Source organism: Cavia porcellus, unplaced genomic scaffold (assembly GCF_034190915.1).
Source record: "Cavia porcellus strain 051 isolate PalLab524CR breed Dunkin Hartley unplaced genomic scaffold, mCavPor4.1 scaffold_20, whole genome shotgun sequence".
Lineage (NCBI taxonomy): Eukaryota > Metazoa > Chordata > Mammalia > Rodentia > Caviidae > Cavia > Cavia porcellus.
Genome location: NW_026947503.1, coordinates 25,958,154 through 25,977,247, shown reverse-complemented (window position 1 = coordinate 25,977,247; position 19,094 = coordinate 25,958,154). Strand labels below are relative to the sequence as shown.

General features: G+C 38.1%; 1 protein-coding gene across 2 annotated transcripts in view; it reads left to right on the top strand.

Annotated features, from left to right (window-relative positions):
* Onecut2 (one cut homeobox 2) overlaps positions 1–19,094 on the top strand; it is a 126,838-nt gene that overhangs the window by 44,273 nt on the left and 63,471 nt on the right. The window contains exon 2 of one of the 2 annotated variants that reach the window (XM_063231568.1): positions 2,575–17,420. The exons of the other annotated variant lie outside the window; for it this stretch is intronic. Within the exon in view, the coding sequence (XP_063087638.1) occupies positions 2,575–2,861 (287 nt within the window). The 3' untranslated portion in view covers positions 2,862–17,420. Of the gene's footprint in view, positions 1–2,574; positions 17,421–19,094 lie in introns of those variants that run through there. 2 annotated transcript variants of the gene reach the window in all.

The following is a 19,094-nucleotide window of genomic DNA, read 5'->3' as shown; positions in this document are numbered from 1 at the left end:
TGCTAATAAATTCAGTGTCTGGTAAAGGCTTGCTTTCTGGTTCTCCGACTCTTCACATGTCTTCAGATGGTAGAAAGGGCAAAAGGTCTGTCTTTCAGGAGTCTTGTAAGGGCACTAATCCTATTCATGAGGGCTCTACCTCCATGATCTGATCATCTCTGAGAAGTTCCACATCCTAATACCATTACTTTGGGTTTCAACAAGGAATTTTGGGAGGACACAGATATTCAGATCATAACAAATCCTAAGGTCTAACTCAGGAAGGGTATTTATTTCTTTGATACAGTGAGGTGGGTGTTTTCTGTTCACAGGCCCTGCAGGAAACAACAGATAGGAAATGCCTGGACCAGTGACTAAGAGGTCATACCTATAAACCAGAGCTGCTACAGGTAGCATCTGTTCAAGTGAAGAGAGTCTCAGCCTGGACGCTAGATATCCTGTAGAATTTGATTTTGAAGGAGACTGCCCTATCCAGTTCTATCCTCCCTGTCTCTCCCCAGTTTGCTGTATTGAGACTGTATAACACTCCCAGGGGAGCTGGGAATTCTTTCAAGTGAAATTTTTAACCCACATTGTCATGTTTTAACCTTGAAATTTGTATTTACTATATTATTGTTTGTTGGTCTTTTTTCTTTTCTTTTTTTTTAAATTTTATTTAAGAGGAAAAAGAGAAAAACACAAAACAAAACAAAGCGGTGTAAGGATACACGTAATACAGAACTACAAAAAAAAAAAAAGCATAACAGTAAGAAATCACCTGTTAATAGATTACATATTATCATCTTGGAAATAGTTGCTCAAGTCACAGTATCAAAGAATACAAAGTGGACATTCAAACAGAGAGACTGCAAACAGCTGTGTTCAGTGATCCAAAAACATTAATATAGTCAGCTATTTAACACCCCTAAACACACTTGCTGTTATATCCGTTAGAGCTCTTTTTTTTCCCCTCTCTTTTTTACAACAAAATTTACACATTTTGGATTTTATTACTCCTTAGTTCTTATTACTTTTTTTGGGGGGGGAGAGAATAAAGTCAAATATGGCAAAACAAAGCTGTCAGTCAAAAGCAAGGATAGACATAGCACATGGTGTAGAACAGAGTACAAGGTTATCAACAAAGGTTATCAACGTTGTCTCTTGTTTCCTTAAAAAGAATTGTCTATCTCATTAGATATTATAAAGTTGGACAAAACAGTAGAGAACAAGACCATTAAAACTTAGGCATTGTAAACATTACAGGACTTCCAAAGGAGACAATAGTCAAACCAGAATGGGCATCTTAGTGAATCTTATTGCCTTCAAAGTAGTTGCCTATACCCTCAAACTTGATACTATCATACAGAATGGAACAGAGTCTAATCAGTCAAAACAAGATCAATCGTGGGAGTATTACAGGACTTCAAACTGAGGAATGGATAAAAAAGTTGTGGTATTTCTATACAATGGAGTATTATTCAGCTATAAAGAAGGATCACATTGAGATATTTATCAATAAATGGGCTCAGCTTGAGACCATACTCATAAGTGAAATAAATCTTTTTTTGTTTTTATCGGTACCAGGGATCAAACTCACGACTGCCTGCTTGCAAGGCAGGTGCTTATGCCGCTGAGCTAAATCCCCAGCGCCTACTATATTATTTAACCTTTATAAGTCACCTTTCTGAGAAACAGAATCTAAGAAGTATACCGATTCCCTGAGTCAGAATGCTATTTGTCCACAGCTCCAAAAAGAGTCAGTCAAGATTGTTAAACCTTGTTACTGCCCTGTAGGGATTTATGATTTAAACGAGTGGTAATGATGTATAAATTAATGTGCTGGCATGGAGAGGTGTGGACTGGGTATGATAGCGGCACAGCCAAGGCTTTGAGCTTCTCCTCCACGCTTACCCCTGTCTTCATGTACCAGCTTCACTTCTGACAAACCACAATAGAGCTGGCTAAGCCAAGTGTCATATGGTCTACCCTTCTCTGGATTTGTGCTTTGTTTTAATTCTTCAAAAAGTCTAGTTGACGGGGCTGTGAGTCACAACACCAGCATCACACTGTCACTTCTAATATCACTCCCTTAACAATTTTTGAAGTCTCAGGCAGAAACCTTGATTGTGAAAAAAAATTGCACCTTTAAGTTTTGATTCCAGAGGTAATTTCAGCTCAACTGAAAACAATTCTAGAAAGTATGAAAGAGGAACCATTTCTTCAGTCATCCTTGGGGTTGGGGGGAGGGCTGGAGTCTTCCCTCCTTTTGCAGCATTGGATTTCAGAAATAAAGGATGTTAAGGCTGTACTGAGAGACAGGAACTAAAAGAGAAAGACAACTACAGAGGGTTCCGGACTGGACTGTGTAGCCCAGCCCTGTCTTTCCTCTCTCCCCTCTCCCAGTAGCAAACAGATGCCGTCCATCACCTGTGATGGACTGGGAAGGCTGGGTATTGACAGTCTTAAATAAAGCACAATAAAGCTTAACGGTTTACATCTCCTTGTTTGGCTCTGTCAATGTTTTCAATGGATCGCCTTCTGGTGCCGGTCCTCACACTGCACTGACTCCTCTCCTCCTTCTCTTTTCCTTTCAAGCCTGCAAACGTAAAGAGCAAGAACCAAACAAAGACAGGAACAATTCCCAGAAGAAATCCCGCCTGGTGTTCACCGACCTCCAACGCCGAACGCTCTTTGCCATCTTCAAGGAGAACAAGCGGCCGTCCAAGGAGATGCAGATCACCATTTCTCAGCAGCTGGGCCTAGAGCTCACCACAGTCAGCAACTTCTTCATGAACGCCCGGCGCCGCAGCCTGGAGAAGTGGCAGGATGACCTGAGCACAGGGGGCTCCTCGGCCACCTCCAGCACTTGTACCAAAGCATGACAGAAGGACTCTCACCTGGGCACAAGTCGCCTCCAAATGAGGAAAACAGAAGCTAAAAGAAAATATTAAGGAAAAAGACACCAGATACTTAGCTGGGGCCCTTCACTGGTGATTTGAAAGCACAATTCTCTTGAAAATAAACTTCTGTTCTAGCTGTAATCATAGGCCAGGTGTTCTTTTTTTGTTTTTAATGGCTACAGAGTCTGAGTGCAAGCTGAAAATTAATCTCTTTGAACCAGACACTGTCTTCTGAGCATGCTAAGCAACCCAGAAACCCAAATGGGGCCTTCCTGGAGCCGGTTAATTGCGGTATGATGTCAGCCAAGCTCAGGATTGCTGAAAGTGTCAACATAACCACTTCGGGTCCTGTCAGCCCCTTACAATCAGAATCCCCACAGGTACCAGTGAGAATTTGGCCCATTTAAGGACTCTGAGTTTAGGCTTCCAAGATACTACAGTAAGAGAAGACTCTAGTAACAAGAATGACCCCATTTGCTTTTCAAGTGCTTAGCTTCATTGTATCACAGTATTCCAAAGTTCACAGCCATACCATTTAAAATTTCAGAATAGTAATGACTGAGCACAAGTTTTAAATATGGAAGTCTAAAAAAAAATAAAAGTCCAAGGACCTGTTTTCCAACTCAGGCATCTTTTCATTGAATGAGTTAGAAAGCTTTAAGTTGATCCAGTTTACAGTCTTTTCTTTACCTCCTGGAAATCTCATATGGTCTTGGATCTGTCAAAAAAATCAAAAAACAATGGATCATTTCACTTGAGCTCAAAATGTCAAGCACAACAAAAATAAACAGAAATAAGGAAGGTTCTGGATTCATTGCATCTGGATTTTCAAGACGCCTGTTAATGAAATCATTGAGAATATGGCTTCAAGCACATTTTGCAGTTTGCTACAAATTTTGTTTGTACGTAGTGCAGATGCACACTCAGGAGGCCAACTTAACTGTTACAGTGTGTGGAGCAAATGTGGCATTTTAAAAGATCTAGATTTGTTTTAACGATCATTAATGTGTCCTGGGTTATCAGTCATCTGGTTCCTCCTATTGTGCATTTTATGACCACCACCTAATTCATTCTCATTCTTTCTAATTTATGTTGTTCACGCATCCATCCCATTAATAGGAATATTCCTAGTGTTTTCTAGAAACAATAATAAATCAAACTATTATACATGTTGCTCATGACTGTCATCTAGTCTTAACTCTCTTCCATTGTTGACTCATCCTTGCAAAACAACTGAAAAAATCTGGAGAAAACACAGCACACCAAAGAAGCAGAATACTGCAAACCAAAGACATTTATTACTTGCCATTTTCTAGCCTAAAAATACTGTGATTACTTTTAGAAATCGGAAAACCTCTGCAACTCCAAATGGCATTCAGCTCTTGCATTTGGCTTACCATCAGGCTGAGCAGACCAGCTATGCCAAGGACGTTAGCCAAGCCACCAGGCAGTGGCTTTACCACGCCAGCACAGGGTCCTGGCTATCACCTTCCCTCAGAAAGCAGAAGAGCACCCACAAGCTCTGGGAGATTGCAAAGGTCAGATGTGCATATTTACCAGTGAACGGCCCCAGGTGGGCACCACGGGGGTGTTCAAAAGCTATAACGATTCTTTACAGACACTTAAGACTAACTTTTTTATGAATTACTTAATCGAAACCAAAGAAACTTTTTCTGCACCTACTTCTGCAACAGAACTGTCCCATTAAATGAATAAAGAAATCCGTGAATCAATGGAAATCACCATCAACAAGAAGGAAGCATGCCAGAAAAAAAGAAAACCCACAAAAACCAAAAAACAGCAAGACACACTGTGTTCAAACAGACCTCTTGGGACATTTATTGGAAGCAGATTTGAAAGAAAGGGTTGAGACAAGAATTAAAGTAAGGAAGAGCCTGAATGGCTGCTGCTTCATTTGACAACTCACACGGTAATCTTAAAGTTGAAGATTGTCTTTAATTTGTGCCTATGCAGTTTTTCAAAAGAACACGGAACAGAGCAACAGAAACCTCAACAGCTACAATACCAAAGATGAGGATTTCTCACACCTTTTGTTTCAGTTCATTATCTTCTTTTGCCTGGCTAAAATACTATTAGCACCATTGATCTGTACAAAGGTAATTAATTTTGTTTCTCTGAGCAACAAAAGGAAAGGGTCATTTATTTGATTTTATTGTTTGCTTTTAATTTTGTTTTATGGCTTTTTACCCCAATGTGGAATCTCTCAAAAGGTTCCACAGACTCCAGGTGTAAGATGTAGGGATACTGCATGATTCTCCTCTCTGCCCAACAGAGCATGGAGAATGATGTTGTCACTTGAATGTTTTATTCTTAACTCTTAGACTTGGTACCTTCTATATTCAGAGTCTCATCATCAGGGGAGGGAAAAGTAGCGAGGATCAGGGGTAGGGGTCTTCTTGACACATCCTCTCCTGAACTACAGAACCAAAGAATTTGTAGAGGAATTTACAGCCTGATCTTCATGTAATTGCTACATCTTAACAGGGCTTCATTTGTGGGTGGGGGAAACATGTAAAAATAATTGCCAGTTTCTACTTTTCTATTAGCTTTTTAAAAATCAGCTGTAAAATTGCATTTCTAAAGAAATATATATATAATATATGAATACATATATAGATCAACTAGACATTGGTGATAACCCAAAATTTTTGCTCAACCCAAATTCATGCCATGTTTTTGTCATATGCCTCAAGCACTGAATATTCAGTTCAGAACTTTGCTCGTTTCTCATGCCATTCGAGGGTTAATTTGCCACTGTGGATAATTTGGTGTATTCTGATTTCTATGAAAATTTCTAGGCAAGGTCAAAAGTCAAGTTCAAGCATTTCAACATTTAAACTGTTGATACTTGGACTTGTAGTATAAATGAGTTTTATTTGTATTTAGAATCATCTCTATTCTATACCTAAACCATGATCAAGATGGTGAATAGGGTACATCTACCATGTCAAACTGGGCTGCTGCTGTGTAGGCTTATCTTCTGTAACTGGAGAAAGGCTCAGTGGTGCATTTCTACCAGCTAGGGCACATGAGGGCAGCCCAGAAATCCATTCATGCTCCAGGAGATGCTGCCTCCATCAGGGTGTTCCAGAGCCCCCTTAATGAGCAGATCCACCAAAGACTTCCCATGGGGACATCCATTTCCTGCTGCAGTGGGCTGATCAGGTTTCCTCAGGGTGGTAATTACCAATTTGCATTGACAAGCCTGTGTGCAACTACAGCTGGCACTGGGTTGGGATAGTGGTGTTGGGCACGTGGGAATTTCACTCCTGGAGAGAAAACATGAAGCAGGTTTTGGTGAGAGTTCCAGAGTTCTACGCCTGAACCACCCCATCACCCACAGTGTCACCTCCTCACCCCTACCACATAGGTTGCCCTTTGTAGGGGCTGCAGCCATCATGCTGTGAGAGAACATGGCTCTCCATGGTTTTTGTGATATATCCCACCTATGGATAAATTGACTTTCCCCCTTGTATTCCTTTGTCCCTTGCTCATACTCCATGTATAGTTTGTCAAAGGGTCAAGGAAAAAGTATATTTCAGTAGGAGATTGTTCCCACCTAGATTGACAGAGATGAATTTTAAATTGGGCATTTCTAAATGAGTCCTTGTCATCTGTGGCCAATGGAAAATGGTTGTTCTTCTTGAGAACAGGTTGAGAAGCCAAACCTGTTGGTTTGGCCTGTGATTCTTTGACACACTAGTATTAGTATCTGGGTCTGCCATCTCCTAAAGAAGTGGAGGCCAAAAGAGGCTGACTTTGTGGCTTGATATTTTAATACTGGTCAAACCAGTACTCTAGTGATCAAAGGAAGATTTCATTATTTCAAAAAAGCAAGAATTTCCCTTCAAATACTCTTGATAAATGTTTCATACCAGATAATGTCATACTAGAAAGAAATGCTTGCTTTTTTGAAAAAACAATTTTTGCATCTATATATAAAAATATGTGTACATCTGTACAATTATATGTCCAAATTCTAGGACCTGCAGAATTTCAATATGTTAGAAATCTGGAAAATGCTATATTAAAAACTTACAGAATTTAACCCAGTGAGTTGAAGGATTTTAAAAATTTATTGTAAATTAATAATTTCAAAGAAAATAATCACTTGGACTTGGTTATAGTTTAGAATCCATTTCTTCAATTCAAGAAAAATTCTAGGCATGGCTCAGTCATTAGCAACAAAAGGGGTGGTAAAAAGGAATAGATCTCAGAAATTTAACTTGTTTGAGGCAACAGAAATCCTAACGCTCATAACTATTGAGTCAAAAGATATTTTTCTTTATGACTTTACATAATTAGGCTTCATTTTTGTTCTTAATGTGATTTTTGGTACCAAGAATACAATCTTTTCATTCAGGACATTCAGAAAAAGCAGACCTATACATTTTTAAAGGAAAATCCAACAATAATGAAACTCAACATCAATATTTAAAAAGTTTACCCCAAACTGTAACTGTTTTTAGGTTGTACCAAAAGAACAGGCCACCCTGAGCCAAGAATTCAGCATGATCCTCTTCTCTGGAAAAATCACAAATTGCTTGTATAGCAACTCTTCTCTCATAGGCTCTTGGCAGTTGTGGGCTTAGGAAATTCAAGCTCATGTTCATTTTAAGCTAAAATAAAATCAGATTAAGATGGTAAATATGGTAGGCACACACACACATGTTTCTAAATCAGATGAGAGCAGACACATTTAGGGTGGTGTGCCCATAGGCCCTAACTCAAATAATGTATTTCAAAGTCCAGTACAAATACTTTTAAAATAATCAGGCATTTTACCTTGTCTGTACTGAGTACCCACCTTTTGATGTCAATAAATTAAAATTTAGCAGATTTTTAAAAAGTCACAGCTGTCTAGATACAGAGAGATACTCTTTTGAAAATGTTGGTAGCCTTACAGGAGTGTCTGTTTGACTGTCATTATTAAAGTATCATTACGGTATGCCTCTGCAGTGAACTTTGGATCTCTTGGGTCTTTAGGAGGTTGTATAATTGGAATTTTTCAAAATCTAAGGAGCACAGACGGGGTTCCAGTTTGTTGAAGGATAACTGGCTCCTTAAAAACTGGAGAAAAAAAGAGATGACACCTGTGGTTAAGATTGGCCACAAGGGCTTTGACAGTAACCTCTAGATTCATAGCAGATCAGAGCTGACTTTTGCTATTGTTGCTGATGCTCTGATTCAAGCTTGTAAGCCTAACTAGGAAAGTGAGTGGGAAATGGTAGAGGAAGAAAGGATAGAGCTGGTGTAACTTTAACTTTCTGATACTTATCTGCAAAACTAGACAGATTAATAATTATGACCAAGTCATCTCTGAAATAATAGGAGATTCCAGTTTTAAAATAAAGCTTCAAAAGTCCATAGTAAAGAACGGTATCCTAGTTGGCTGTATAAATTTTGCAAGATAATGTTGGCTTTAAATATGGATGTTCCAGTGCCTATTGTCTACCAATGACTTGTTTCTTTCCAAGATGGCCAGGGTAGAAAGAGAATGTTTGTTTTAGAAAACCCTAAAATATTTATGAAATACCAAAACCATTATTAAAATAACATAAGACCTCATATAGATGCAAAATTTTTAATTGAGGTTGGTGGGCTCTGGTGTGAATCCCACAAGATTTTAAATACTCATTGTCCTCTGATTCTGACAGTCTGAGGCAAGTGAAAAACAATACAAGCTTTCCCTTGTAGGTGTTGAGTTAGGCTGATTGAAATTAACCAGCTAATATATTGTTAGTGGAGAAAATGTATGTAAGAAAAAAACAGTGCTACAGGCTTGTTCATTCCACAGAAGTCTTTCACTCGGCTCCATTTTTAGTGACAGGCACTTCACATAGCATAAATCTTGGTAGGTAAGTTTGCCTAAAGCTTATGCCGTCTGTCAGCTTGGATGTATACAGATTTAGATACATATTTTGACATGTATTTTCATAGTTGTCTTTACATCAACACATTACCTATAGGTATCTAGACTGTGTACATGCAAGTGTACAGACATGCTTAATACATATATACTGTAATCTGTTACAATAAATAAATTTTAAATCATCTTGCAATATGTATGTGGTACTTTTACAATGTATAATGTTTTCATTATTATTCACTATAACATTGAAAACCAAAGTGCGGGAATATAAAAAAGTATCCCAGCATCTTCCTTGTGTACATTTGGAATTACTTTCATTTGGGCACATCCACGATAGACTCAGCTTAAAAAGGAACCTTGGATAGTATTTACTCATCTAAGTAAGAATGATGATAACTTCGGTTGAATAGCTTTATTCTGCATTTCTCGTGACTAAAGCTAAATCCAAAGATCAGAAAAGGACAAAAAAGAAAGGAAAGGAAAAAAGAGAAAAAATAAAAAGAAGGGAAAAAATAACAAAACAAGCAGAAACCAATGGGAAAAAGTAGGCTTTGGCTTCCAAGGTTGAGGTAAAGGGTGATGTGGTGTGAAGGGACTGTACTAGCTAGTGGGGGTGGGGTTATTTTTTCTCCACTTGTCACACCTAAACGGTCCTCAGAATGCTTCGTATTCATTAGATTGTAGAAAGGGATTATACACTTTGTTCATCAAAAATGAAGACATCCCCCAAAGTATTTTTTGTCTTGTCGTTTTGGGTTATGACCCAAGCAAAATATCATTATGTAATTAATTTATTTAAATTAGTGTCTAATACACAAATGTATAGGTCTTGAATAATTATTTAATCATTTTTCTTTAGTTTGATTTTACTCCTTGTACTTATTTATCAAAATCTAGACCAGTGGTGCATCAGAGATGCAAAATCCTATTTAGAATATTCTTGAAGTTTAGTTTGCTTTATAAGCAGTGAAGTTTTGTTACAGACAGGGAAGAAATACAGATTGCAAAAAGAAGAAAAAAGAATTTGGGGTATTTTTCCTTCTTGAATTAACTTTTAAAATAGTTTAATGATTATTAAATTATTTAATTTAAGTTCACAGCCCCACCTGGCACCAGGCAAGTTCCACCTCTTATTGGGGCCCTCAGAACCTTCATACTGTAACTTATTTATTTAACTTATTCAGCATCTGTGAAAGATGCATTGTATAGTTTATATTTTTATTTAAAACAACAGAGAGCACTGCAGTTTGTTTGCTGTCAGAACAACAGAGCAGATTTTGTGGACAAGCAATGACTACTCAACCTGAACTGTGCATTTGGGAAACATAAATTGAGACCCTGCTTCACCAGCCTGGATTTCGGGGCTTCTATGTGGAAACTGGAAAAATAAATTTTTAAAAAAATCATAAACAAAAAGAGAGAAACCCTTACACTAGCTGCTTCCAAGAATGAACTCTGTGTGTGTGTGTGTAAAGCAACAAAACAGAAAAGGAAAAAAAAAAGCAGAAAAAAAAGGAAAAACTTTCTATTTCTAGTGAGAACCAAAGAAGGCTACCTCACTGACTTTTTCCATTTGTAATTTTAATCGTGTTTATGACACCAAAGATACCAAAGATTTATTTCTCTGTGCGGTCTGCATTTTGCTTGTGCTCTTTTATAATTTAACTATTCTGTCTGACATATGGTATGTACAGCCACAGCTCAGATACCCCAAAGAAATAATTATCTGTGATGGTGGCTGCTAATGTAGAAAGGGATATTTTCTGTGTTTCCCTCATTTGTTTGCTGCCCCTCCACATGTTCAGATGCAAGTATGGATGTTGCTTTCATTGGGTTCCCTAACCTGTGATTCCTAATTGATGGAGACTGGTGAAGATGGCCTTCAGCTCCAGCCCCTGTCCCTGCTGTGGAGCTATCACAGGAAAGCGGTAACAGCTGGGCCATAGAAACGCTACCTGTTGGACAGTAGAGTATAAAAGGACTACAGGCTTCATCCAGGCAAGCCCTCTCTGTGACCTAGAGCAGTGAAATCATTGCCCAAGTCAAGTTACACCAGAGCCAAAGCCACCAATGTCTGCTCCCTCTACCCAGTGCTCTGAATATTGGGTGACACTATCACTGTGCCACTTCTGCATGACACTGGTCACATGGCAGGCAAGAAAGTGGCAGTCCTGCAGCTATAAAGCTAGCTCCAAGCACTTTCAGTATCTTATCTAGTCCAGCCCCACAGAGTTACATACGATCCAGTGCTCAGTAAGGTGAACAGTCTTGGAAGTCTTAGGTCTCAGTCAGAGGTTTCTACCCTGGGAAGCACACATTGACCCAAACAGTGTGATCAGTTTTGAGCCTCTGCTTTATAAAGTGTTGTATAAATAAACTTGTAATTCAGTAGGAGGAGAGAGCTCATTCTTGGCCCATTGAATTTAATTATGGACACTTTAAGGTCAGTACTTACCCTGAAAAGAAATGTGACTATAATTTGCAAATACAGCATTTCAATGATCAGCTTTTCCTTTATCCTTTCCTTATAGATGTTTACATTTCATTCCTAAGTCACATCTGTATTTTAAAGAGTCTTACATTTTTATGCTAAACAGTTATTCATTATAAATGAAAAATGAGCCCAAAATTTCAGATGAATGGATGTGCCATTTTAAAAAATGGTTACTTAAAATTGTTTCTCCTTTTTCTTACTCATGAAATTAATTGGTCTTCTTTAAGTTTCTTTAGATTCCATTAAATGATTAAATCACTATTAAGATAATTCATTAAGGGCTGGAGTCAGCTCAGCGACATAAGCGCCTGCCTTTTAAGGATCGTGAGTTCAATCCCCAGTACAGACAAAAAAAAAAAAAGATAATTTATCAAAGTGATTTGTATGTTAGCCAATGAATCTTTTCCAGCTTTTGACCAATGGATTTTAGACATATGCAGCTATCCACCACTAACCTATATAGCTCTTTATTGAATACTAGGAATTTGTATTTTAGATCCTTGAGCTTTTTAATAGACCATTTACACAAACAAGCTAAAAAAGGAAAAGACAAAAAAAAAAAAAAAGGAAAACACCATTTCATTCAAGACCATGTAGCAAGTAGAGAAATGTAAAAGATAGATTGACAGACTGTGAGAAACTCAGTTACCATCTTCCAAAATTCCCAAGCACCATCCTCACATATGTGAAAGTTCCTTCCTATCCAAACAAGTTTTAAACTTCATCCTTTACCTATACAAAGCAAACCTATAAGACCTTCCTTCCAAACAGCAAACTGCTTTGGCTTTCTTCCCAAAATCTTACTAGAAATAGATTGTTCACAATAACTGGGAGGCAACAAAGATGTCCTTCCTAACTCAGTAAGCAGCAGACTGCTCCTCCATAATATGCAAACATCAGCTTCCCCAGCCTTCCTACTATGAACCCCTTTAAGAGAGCTCAAAAGAGCTAATGGCAGCCTGAACACAGAAAACATCCCTCATTAGCAGACCCCTCCTCAGCAAATCCCCTCAGCCTCATGCTTCACTTGCAAAGTGTGACATAACCACGGGACGAGTGCCTTGCTTGAACCAAAGCAACGATTTAGCCAGTCTGGACCTCTCTGTGCTTTTTTTAATCCTTCCTGTGAATACCTCAGCTTCAACTGGGCCTCCATACAGTACATTGGAGGGCTTATTGTACTGTGGTGCTTTGCAATGCAACCCTGCAAAGAACAAGATTTGTACTAATACCAAAGGTTCTTTCTCGATGTCTCTTTCTTCTGCCTCCCATTCTTCCCCTTTTCTAGTTCTTCACGGTTCCAAAGCTTTAATATGAACCTGGGCATGTTGGCAATGCAGACCGCGCAATTCCTTACCGAATTTTCTCAGATATACCTCATAGATAATAGTGTTTAGAGTAATGTTATTATAGCGTATGTAATAAATTATTCACTGTTTCTTTTGGTAACTGTAATTTAAAAAAAGAAAAAAGAAAAAAAAGCTTTATACGTTTTAGGTTGTGCTTTTGTAATAGAGAACAGGTGCGCTTAAAGAAGAAATGTATGTTCTTTTCCCCCCCGCCCCTTTGGATTTTATTTATTCTGGATTGGGGAAAGTTGCAGAATGAGCCCAAAGTTTACAGTTTCATATTTTGCTGAAGAAACAATCTGTGTTCATTTGCTCTGTTGAAAAAAGAATTATTTTCTACATTTGTGCTACTTGGTCTGAACAATTAATTGTTCTGTGTTAACAGTGTAGTATTATGATTAGCAACTGCCAATCAGTGCTATAATTTTATGCATGAGGCTAAAAATTTAGCAGTGTGATGCATTGTGGTCTTAATAGCAGCATTTTTCATTTTGAACTAGATCTTCCCCTTTGGTTCTATGGATATTATTTATGCATGGGTGCCTATCGTTTGTTAGCAGTCGTGGAACAGTTGTGTATACATTAAACTGTGAAAATGTACACAGTTCAGCCTCAGACAGTGATGACATTGGTTTTATTGAGATATGTCTCACCTCGAAAATACTTTAACATCTGTTGGGATTTCAAACTGAGATTAAATTGGGTTCAAACTTTATAATGAAAAAGGTCATTCCAAGTTTGAGTTAGCCAACTTTCATTCCACAAATTGGGATCTTCATAACCCAAATATATCACTATATCTGACAGAGATTTGGAAAAGGGCATTGAAGAGCAACTCACCTCTGCATTTTTAATTTCCACAGAGATTACTTATTTTGGCTTTATGCTTACAACCTTAGACCAAAGTGGCTGGGTAGACGGTGATGTAAGTCATCCGGCTCTAGCTCTCTTGGGTCTCTGTTTAAAATGGTTATTTTTGACTGTGTGGTTCCTTATAATATTTTGTTGTCAGGGAAATTCCCAGTAGAAATTCAAATAGCATCAATATCAATAATTCTTTTCTAGGTTTTTTGGGGGGAAGTTCACTTTCTTGAACATCTCCACCATCTTACAGTTCCAGTTTTAGGCAAAAATACGTGGTCATTCCCTAAAATTTCACCTGTGCAGCTGTATCATGGATTTTGCTTCTTAAAGTGAGGGGCGATTCTGATATAAGGTTTACCTGTACTAGCAGGTTATACCTCTCTTCTACATTTCCAGACTCAATTTAGAGAAACTATTTTTAAATTCTCCAATTACCTGATATAAAAAAAATTTTTATATTTGGGTTCTGAGATCCATCCTCAAGGTTCATACTTATTTCTTCAACCAATAGGCTTACATAAGTCAAGTCTGCTGTCAAGCAGACTTCATTCTGCATTGGATACTGTTTTGTTATGTTTAATTTTACCCTCTTTAAAATAAAAATTTTTTTAAAAATTTTTTAAAAGGATACTGCAGAAAACAATGACAGAAACACAGCAATCTGCTATGCAAAATATTGGAAATCACCGACAGACAGTAGAGCATTCATATTATCTGTCAATGAGAATATGTTGGGAATGTGTTTTCTTGAGGAATACAAAGAAACATTTTCATTTGGCCTTATAAAGTAGATTGTGATAATGAACACTTTGTAATATAGCCTTTTTACTTTTTCTTTTATTAATCTGCCAAAGACGGGAATGGATACAAGAATTTTAAAATTGGCTTTTGTAAGACAGGGAATGATTGTAATAGTGTTTAATCATTCAGAAAACTTCATATGTTCTTCCGCAATAAGTCAAATGGATATTTGTTTCAGTAAATTCTCCTGATACTCACAAACCTACAAACTGTTCCTCTCGATGCAGATATTGTAGTATCTACAAAGTTCAAATGCATTTTCCATCCAGAGAAAACAGAGGGGTGTCTGAGATGTGAGCATGTCCAACCCTTTTTATTATAGGCAATGTGGGGCTCTGGCCTACTAGGATTTGCCAAGACTTGTCTTATGAAATTCAAGGTATATTTTGTTTGCCATTTTATGTCCTTTTTTTAACTTTGTGGAAAGTGATATGTTGAATCAAGTGTAAGCTGAGTTTTCCAGACAACTGAAGTAGCTACATTGTGAATGTTATTTTGTTATTAAAGGGTTTTTACTCAATACTTTGTGCCAATGGATGTCCTTTTCCTTGGAGACACAGAACTATGGAATTATCTCACGTTGGCATGGTTTTCCCTCCTGCCCTCCTGGGAGAACATGAGCCTAGTCTAGGAAACCAAAGAAGGTCGTGGGCTAGAAGGTAGGTTTGGGAGACTAAGGAGAGATATCCATATTTGTCAGCTTTAAAGAGAGCTGGGCCCAAACTCTCTAACCTCCCTTGCTTTGCATCCCAACACTTCTCTGAGATTCCTTGGCCTTGAGCACATGCCAGCATGAAGGCAGACCTCAATTCATTGAAAGGCAGAAAGAGAAAACGGCAGCCTTACATCTTCTGTGACCGACCCTCAGGTACTCTTGCCGCAGAAGCTGTGGTGGCCCACCTGGTCGGCTCTTCCTGGACCAGCAGTGAGAGACATTCTTCCACCCTCACTGCTCCAAGGGGCCTCGGTTCACGCAATGCAGCGGGGTTTTCTAAACTAAAAGCATCCTTCCCATCCATTTTCTGCATGATAGTTAGCTATCCCATTCATAAATGTTGAAGATGATTTTTTGAAGAGCAGAAAATGGTATGGAGTAGGATTTTCTAATGTTTTATTTCTAAGTTACATTTCACTTTCCCGTTTTGATCTGGAAATGTTCAGGAAGGAAAACGAGACCCCTCTGTGCCTCGCTCTCATCTAAGGACAGATGTGTACATTGCCATCCTGTTGCTGTCTCTTAGGGTCATGCTAAACTCTAACTATAGAGCCAAGCAGGAGCATAACCCATCAGTGCTTGAAACTCAAAAAGTTGTGCAAGTTGGGTCACCTAATAACCCTTGCCTTGGCTCAGTTGGCATTTAGCTCAAGAGTCAACTTACTATTTAAGAAAGATGACTTCAGATGCTGTCAGGGAACTTGCTACCTGGGAAGAAAGATGTGAGTATCCAGACTTGCCCTAGCTATTGTGTAGGTAGTTACATCATTGACAGATACTTTTCTCAAGGTAAAATATTTTTCCTTTCTTCATTATGTCGTGTGTTATCAAGCCCAGGTGGTCCCAGCAAATTTCTCATCATGAGAGGTTATAAAACATCTGGTATATTGGACTTTCTGAAACAAGTACAAACTGTACATGTGAGAAATTGATAAAGAATTGATGAAGTTTTGAGGGAGAGACTAACATGATATAATAAGATCCTGACTTAGGGACATTTGAGTTTTAACCCCCACAGGTGTACTGTATAAGACTCATTTTTTTCAGATATCAACAAATCTAACATACATTTTCCCTGAATGGAAATCCTTTGCAAATCGGGGACTTACAGTACAGTCATAATATTGATATTGGTTTCTTTTTTAATCTCTGTCTCCAGTCACTTATTTTTCTCCTCAATCCAAGAACAGTTCAGTCTTTTCTCCATAAATCTAGGATGCCAAAGAATTTCATGGGCAAAGGATCATTAGGAATTGACCAACGTTCTCTTTCTCATCCTTTGCTTTTCTCAAAGAAAGTGTTTCCATGGACTGCAGAGAAAAGGCCCAGCCAATTTTTCATCCTTCCTAGGCGAATATTTCTACCCAAGCTAATACTTCATTAGTGTAGTTTCCACGGATTCTCTCTTGTTCAGTGATTTCTTAGAAGAAGAAAAAATTCTCCCACAGAAGTGAGAGATGAAAGAGATTTTTCTTTCATCTAGTTTTCTCAGGATCTAACTCACTTCTGGCTATTTTCTTACATTAGGTGTTGTCCTCAGATCTGTATATTTTTATTAAAAATTTCACTTAATTTAACATGCTGGCCTGTGGGGCTTGAATCCTTTCTTCTCTTCGTTGATTGCCTTATGGTATGACTATAATGAGAGAAAGGAGGTGAAGAGAGCATAATTTGCCCCAGCTCTGTTTAAAGTTTAAAAAGGAAAAAAAGACCCATGGGCAAGTGGTTGTCTAAACTATGGGTCCCCAAGTCAAAGACCATATTCCGTCACCTGCTTGCGAAGTTGCTCTGCCAGAAACTCAGCCCCCTCAATAGAAACCCAGCTGCCTGTCATAGGTCCCTAAGCAGAGTCAACAAGGACAAGAGGACAGAATCATGTGCATACCTCCTGTTCTTTTCTTTAATTTTATACTTATGAACTCCAAGAAAATTATAGTGAAAAACTTCTAATCTGTTATCTTCAGTCAGTCCCTTTGGCATCACTTCTCATGCTTAAAACTAGGAAAACACATCCCTAAAACTTGTACTTCCTTCTGTTTTGAAAAAGAAAACCCAAACACCGATCCACATTATTTTCTTTTCACCCTGAGCTATATTCCAAAGTATATAGTATCCTAGATTCTGCCCTGTCTCAGACACATGAAGTCAGGTAATGAAAGATGTACTAGGGGTGGGTATCTGGGCGTATGTTTAGTGAAATCCCAATAGGGTAAGGATCAGACTTCATTATCTAGAGAATAAGTTCTCAGTGCTCCAGAAGATTTCTTTGACTGTTAGTTGGATTTTCAAGTTTGCTCATGGCCCACCCTGATGTTCCGTCTGCAACACTGCTTACACTGGATTATTTCTATTTTTATTTCTATCATTAAATGGTAGTGCTGTAAATTCTGCAATTAATGTCAAATAAACTGCTTTAATTCATTGAGCATGACTCCCTTTCCTTCTTTCTCTTTTGTTAGAAATAAATGAGCACTTGGCTGGGTTTAGTGGTGAGTGCCGATAGACCCAGCTACCCAAGGGGTGAGGCAAGAGGATCACTCAAGCCCAGGAATTTGAGGACAGCTTGAACAACATAATGAGACTTTGTCAAAGAAAAGAATAATTTTACTTCCTCCTACTGTATCCCATTATAGTTCCATAAAGAACACTAAAGTTGTTGTATTTAGACCACAACTTCAATCTCTGATGGGATGCAAGACATGTAATCGACAAATCTGTTGTCCTCATTATTAATCACAAGGTTAGGAATTCCCCATAAATTACCTTGTTCATAACATAACTTTAAAGCTTTAGAGATAACCTAGCCTAGCCTTATTTTTCTATAGATTCTATAAGGTCACATGAAGTTCACAAAAGGAGAATCAGATCATTGTCACCCTTTAGAAAAGCCAAGAAATACAGACAAATTTGAAGCCAGAAGGCCTCATATGGAATGTAGACTCACCAAAAATTAGTTGTAAAGAGTCATGTAAACTCTGGATTTCAGTTTCTCCAACTATGCAAGTTAAGGTCATGTAGAATAAGTAATGTATAAAGTCCTTTCCAGCTTTTGTTGATCCAAAGGTCTTATAGACATTTCCACTTTTTGTACAGATTGGATATTGGCTTATTATTTTTTATAAACTAATGAATCAAAAGAGTTCTTTCTTTTTAAACTTAGATATCTTCAAGTTTCAAAGAAGTCTCATTAAGTCAAGCTTTTGAACCAGCCCGCCTGTAACTCATCCCTTGAGGCACTGGACCCTTTATCTAGAGTAGTGATTGTCAACTGGCTATATATTAGAGTCACCCAGAGAGCTTTGAAAACATACTGAGCCCATCCTAGACCAGTTAACCTGATTCAGTGTGAGTGAACCTCAAACATGGTTGCCTCAGGTGGCTTTTGCTGCAAAAACAATCTAAAATTCAGTGACTTAGTAGAATAACTATGTATCATCTGATACACCATAAATATTAACAATTAGTAATGTGTCTAAACACAAATATCATTGTAAAATATTTCAAAAGAGCAGTTGTGCGTATAGTTCTAGAATCTTTTGGTTGTCAATTTGAGCTGATCCTAGCTGGTGGTTGTTCTCATTTTCAATGGGTCCACATCTGCTGTCAACTTCCTGGTTGGCTGTAAGCTGTAAAGTCTCAGTAGCCTTAGTTTGGACAGTGACTTTTGTTGTTTTTCATCTCCCAGTGGGCTGAGCAGCGGAATCCAGGGTTTGAGCAAAGCACATACAGCTCCTTGAGATCTTGGCATAGAACTGATACGATCACTTTTTTTGAATCCTACGAACTAAAGGAAATCAGAGTCCAGCCCAGATTCATAGGGAGAGGACGGGGAAGAAGCTCCGCTACTTAACAGGAAAGCAACTAATCACACTGCCAAAGACTGCAGCGTTTTTTGCATTCTACCACAATCCATAGTTTTTACTTTTTTATTTTAAAGATAGTAAAACCCAACAAAACAAGACAGAACAAAGCCAATTAAAACAGTGCAGCTAAATTGGTGCAGAACTTCAAAGCAGGATACCAGGAAAACAATAGCTACCATAGTATAGCTTGTTATCTTCACAATAGTTGTCTATTCTATCAGGTATAGCAAAATCAA